Here is a 5853-nt window from a genome sequence, read left to right on the forward strand (position 1 = left end):
GCTTCACCTGTCTGGTGGGGACTTTCGCCCCCTGTCCCCCAACTGGCACCGCCACTGGTGAGCAGCCCTCCCTTAATAGACAATACAACATTTACATTTTCATTCTTTCATTCTGTTTCATTTGCTTATTTTTATTCATGCATTACTTCTCCAGTATGTTTAAATTTCTTACAAATTCATGCTTCACCTCCCATTTAGTCTTATTTCTTTCTTCATCTTTATTTATGCCTTTTTTATACACTTTAATTCGCCAATTTACCATGAAATGTCATTACATTTGTTTACTCCTATAAATACTTCTATTTAAGATATATTTAATTTGTGTTTATATATTTTTTTTCAGCTGACAGCTATTTTTGGATCTGCACCTGGATTTCTTGACATTCAAATTCTAAATTTGGATCCAGGAAGTATTATTGTGGATTATTATGTTGAATTAAAATCAACTGGTGCTGCAGCATCAGATTTGGATTTATTGTTTGTTCAGAATGTCAACAGTGAAGGAAAGTTAAATGGTTCGATGCTTGATCTTAATCCAGAAAATATCCAAAAGTTTTATGGTAATAATATTATGAAACAAATCTTATACAGGGTTGAATAATTTAATATATTATAAAAATAAATCACTAAAATTATTACTTATTCAGGTCACATCGTGACCAAAGCTCATTAGTCTATTAACACGATACTATGTTGATTTTATTGACAGAAATTTGTCCAGAAGATTACTGTAATAATGGAGGAACGTGTTCTATGGATATGAATAATTTTAAAAGCTCTTGCACGTAAGATGAAAAAGTTTTTTTCATTTCAAAAATACCGCACACACAATTGTAATTTTTGAGAATGAAATAAGAATATCAGCCGGGAATCGAACCCAGGACCTTTAGCACCAAGTAGACCATGGAGGCTTTTGTTTATTGATTCAATCTGGTAGCCACTTTAATCAGTTTCACATAGAACTATGGTTCATCCACATCATCTTGCTAAAATTTTCTATATGAACGCTAAATTATTCCTTGATAATTAAATAATTAGACTACAGTCATCTAGATGTATTTTCTTGACTAACTTCTTTAATCCAGCGGTTGAGCCACTTGGTAATGCAGAAAGTAGCCCAGCGGGAGGCCAGCATCCATATAGGCCAATCAGACTCCTGCTTGGTCATGCGATGGTCAGTGACAGTTGCATCACAGACCCTATATACTTGTTGGTTTCATGCTTATTATATCATTTTTATTTATCTGGCTCTAACTAACCATTGAACGCAATTTAAATTGGCAACTAGATCAGCTACTTCATCCGGCTATAAATCCCATTATGAAATTAGCTTTAGAGTCCTTCAGCATTCTTAACGCATCCATATGGCAATTAGTCTGTGCATGCTTATAAAACAATCCAAGGTCTGAATAGACACCCTCCACTGTACACTTTGTAAGGCTAGCTGGATCACGGGCCTGGTAGGATCTCGCTGAAAATCTGTCGGAAGTAAGTGAAATATAAGGCTACTAATATGTAAAATTGTTTTAATAGCTAAATCACAGTGACTGCATTAATACAAGGAACTGCAAAATGGCAACTTATTACATATACAGTAGGCCTACATATATCGGTTTTTCTCATCAAAAACACAACAAATGCTGAAAAATCTAAACAAATGTTAGCTCTTCAGTCAAATTCATATTCAAATTTAAAAAATAATTGCTTTATAAGCAAAGATCTTATAAACACAAGATAGCGTTCTACACAATTTATGCGTAACAAATAGAAGCATCGATTTGGCAGCAGAAAGTAATCATTTTGGGGCGAGGGCGTCGTAGTTGTTGCCATAGATCTGAGATAAGGTGTTCGTGTTACACCAAAGTTTGTTACCAAGTACGTTATTTTTCCTTAATTGTAAATCGACACTTCTAATTGTTACGCGTAAAGGTGAATTCATGCGGTGTATGTACGCCAAGGTCAAAGCAGTCAAGTTCAAAAGTTTTTATTTTTGCAAGAGGGCGCTGTACTGCGTTATTACGCAGAGCCGTAGATACGGCTCTGTTACTACGTAATTTGCACACAGATATTGCGGAGAACGCTAAAGTAAAATTCGCCTACCAAGTCTGTCGAACTGCTAGGGCTTTTTCCTTCAGTGTGCAGTATGTCTTTAATAATATATTTTGCAGTACATACGGCAAGTCTAAATGTATGCTACTTGGCTCTACATCCTCCGACCATCGTCAATTCTTTAATTTATTTCTTGATTTCAAAATTACTGTGATGCTCACATAGAATTACTTACAAGTTTTCTACTTTTGTCTTAAAATGTGCCTTGTATGATGTCCTTTAGACGACACTCTTCAAGTCCACATTTTCCTTTTAAATATTCTATGTTCAACTCTTGGCTAGATACCTCTTTACTAAGCCTTTTGATAACATATTTGCATACTTTTACACTTCACTTCAGTACACTAATCACACACTGACATTTTGGCTTAACGTTCATGTAACTTATTACCATTTACAGATTGTTTACCGCGACTAATACAACATATGTATATTCATTTAGTTTATGATTTAGTTAAAAGTACTGTAAAGTGGAAAGAAATATCCCAATATTGTGTCATGCTATTATATTCATATACATTATATTTTTTTAGTTCTTGTATAATCAGTCAATGAAGAATAGGAAAATTGATTGCAACTGACTAATAATACACATTACCCTGTTTGATTTTTTTATTTTCCCGCCACCTATCTCAACACTGTACATTTATCATAGAGTGACTTCACCTCTCTCGACCATTTTTCATTTACTGCCAGTTAATATTTAAACATTTGACAAACTCTTTTAATTCTTGCATCTGTTTTTCATGACTTCCAGCTTATCAGGATATAAAAGCATCTTCACAAAGATGGGCTGGCCTTCCATTATTTTCCCGTCCAAAACGGTAGCCTTCCTCCGCTGAGGTTTAGTAACGATTCCCAACCAATACTAGGTTTTTTTTTATTTTTTAAGCTTTTACAACACCGTTCTTCTTATCTGTCTTTTTATCTTTAATTATGCGGATATTGTTTCGTAGTGCAAACCGTCTTCATTACAGGAGACCAGTGTCAGTTGTTACAAAATGTACATTTTTTTTCTTAATTATGTTATTGAATGAGACTAACACACCATTTCTTTTCTAATGCAACAACAGTATATTGGTTATAAAAAGAAGCAATTGCAACTGTCATATATCATTAATCAGTTAATCAACTGTAACAAATTACCCCTGTCCCGCTTATGTATGGATGTACGTTGTGGAGTTGACCAAAAAGGCCTTGGTAGTCAAGACAGTGTGAACATTAACTGTAATCAGTTAATCATGAATATGCATGCCAGAACTCCTCCTCGTGAAACAGAGTTCAGTAATGTGTTGAGTAAGCTGCAGTGCTTATGCATGGATGTACATTGTGGAGTTAACCAAAAAGGCCTTGGTAGTCAAGACAGTGTGAACATTAACTGTAATCAGTTAATCATGAATATGCATGCCAGAACTCCTCCTCGTGAAACAGAGTTCAGTAATGTGTTGAGTAAGCTGCAGTGCTTATGCATGGATGTACGTTGTGGAGTTGACCAAAAAGGCCTTGGTAGTCAAGACAGTGTGAACATTAATTGGAATATTTGTAATAATATCCCTATGTATGACTAGACACAGCATGGTCTTTCAAAGTATAAAAAAAGTACAATAATTTTGAATCTGGCTACTTTAGGAAGCCTACAGTATAGTATCCTAGATATGGTATGTCTTGTAGCACCTATATAGTACTGATTCTGTTAGTGTATTTGCTGTATTTCTGTACATGATTCATTGGCTGGTAACATTTAAGGATTTTTTTAGTAGAACCGTCTGTAAATCAGTGAAGCTTATTTTACCATCTGATTTTGATCATTTTAAATATGCTATTAAATTTTTTTTAATTGGGTAGGCAACCTTTAATAAACAGTAGGCCCCTTACATCATTATGTGTATATAATATCGTCAGATTGGGTAAAATTAATGTTTACCGTATATCTCCTTGCTATATAAATCTATTCCTATTACTTTTATTCATATTAAAAGAATGAAATAATATGTAAGGTATGTGTTATACTTTACACTACACAAATAACCAACCAGATTCAACGCTGCTTTTTATACTTTCAAAAACCATTCTGTACCTAAACAGTGTCGAGGCATAGGAATATTATAATTGCAATACTAATAGTCCATTAATTTTTACTGTGTCGACTACACACTCTCGAGTGACTACCAGGAGATTTTGGCCTACCCTACTTATTACTATACGCCGTAGCTTTCTTATTCCACAAGCAGCGAGCACTGCTTTTGCGACTGGGGAATTTATGTTGTCAGTTCACTGAAATGATCTTAAATTTTGAGGTAAAAAAACAAACATTTTACTTGCATTTCCTGTCACTCGTCGGATAACCAGGCTAAGGCCGGCGGTGATGGATATTACAGTATGCTTTTATATGACACCGACTGTGTTTCCCTGTTCCTCCTATTCAGGGAAAAGAGCACTGTAACAATATACCCCTGTAACAACTGACCCCAGTCTTCCCTACCATTACACAGTATTATATTTTTTTAATGAAAAATATCGTTACAAAATGGAGAGGGGCTATCTTATGCGCGAATAAATGTTTACTAACAAAATAAAACTAGAAAACTAAAAAAAAATATCTGAGGCCTATGTGGAATTATTATTAAAGACCGGTGAAAACCTCATGCCAAAAAATTAGTAGATACTTTCTCCACCTAACCTCTAATATGTAACTAATACGTGTGTAAAATAAGTTTTTCTGCAATGTCTTATTATGCGTTTCAATACAGCATTTCACAGGAATAGATAATCAGCCACAAAAGCAATCAGCATCACTTATGAATTGTGTACATATGATAGCATAATTTATAAAAACAACAAATCAACAGTAGATAATTTCCCACTACATTTTAGCCATTAACTTTACAAATAGGGCAGCTTATTATTTTCATTTTCATTATCACATATTTATATTTATCAATTTATAATAATAAAATATGTGTGTACCATTTCGTTTTGTAGAGCCTATGATGATAACATTTTATTGTATAATTTTATTATAGGTGTACTGAAGGTTACATAGGAGAAACGTGTCAGCTAGTAATATGGAGTATTATTGTTGGTAGTCTTGGTGTTGTTTTTCTGCTTATATCTCTGATCTGCTGTTGCTACGTAGGGCATAGTGGAAGACAGCTTAATTCAATGTACCAGCAAGGAATGATATCAAAGAGACCCATGTATTTAGAGGACAATGTATATGATAAAACAAATCTATCACCACGTTTCGGCCATACGTATAATGATAATAATGTTACACAGGAAAAACTTGATGGCAGTTTGAAAGATAATGGTCATTTTTCAAGGCCATATATTGTGTCAGGAAATTAACTTGAGGTAAATATTTGTTAGTGTTCCCAGGATTTGTAAGAGAAAGGGCGTAGTGATGGTGATATTTTATAATTTCCATATCAAAAGAGATAGTAGTCCTGTAAATAATGAATAAATTTACACGACTACATTCGTTGAGAGCTATGCTGCACAATGTATTATTATGTCCTTTTTTTGAACAAGAAAACATTGCTGAATATATTGCTGAATCCCAATATCTGCAGACGGATCCGTTTCGGCCTTCCAGGCCTCATCAGTGCAGCTAGGGTACTGACCCAAACGAAACGTTCGAACAGCTTAGGTAGGGCCCAAACTAGTCCCACGACCACTAATGATTTCAGAGCCAAACCAAGGCAATATATATACACAGCCCAGGTGTGAATGCAAATAGTGGAA

General features: G+C 34.5%; 1 protein-coding gene across 1 annotated transcript in view; it reads left to right on the top strand.

Annotated features, from left to right (window-relative positions):
* Nucleotides 1-531, top strand: part of LOC117113446 (hyalin-like) — an 87979-nt gene extending 87448 nt beyond the window's left edge. Inside the window, exon 13 of the mRNA XM_033256781.1 lies at nt 344-531. Within this exon, the coding sequence (XP_033112672.1) occupies nt 344-381 (38 nt within the window). The 3' untranslated portion in view covers nt 382-531. The remainder of the gene's footprint in view (nt 1-343) is intronic.
* Nucleotides 532-5853: the final 5322 nt, after the last annotated feature.

The sequence above is a fragment of the Anneissia japonica genome, unplaced genomic scaffold, assembly GCF_011630105.1.
Source record: "Anneissia japonica isolate Jap-2015-1 unplaced genomic scaffold, ASM1163010v1 scaffold493_len2256704_cov171, whole genome shotgun sequence".
Taxonomy (NCBI): domain Eukaryota; kingdom Metazoa; phylum Echinodermata; class Crinoidea; order Comatulida; family Comatulidae; genus Anneissia; species Anneissia japonica.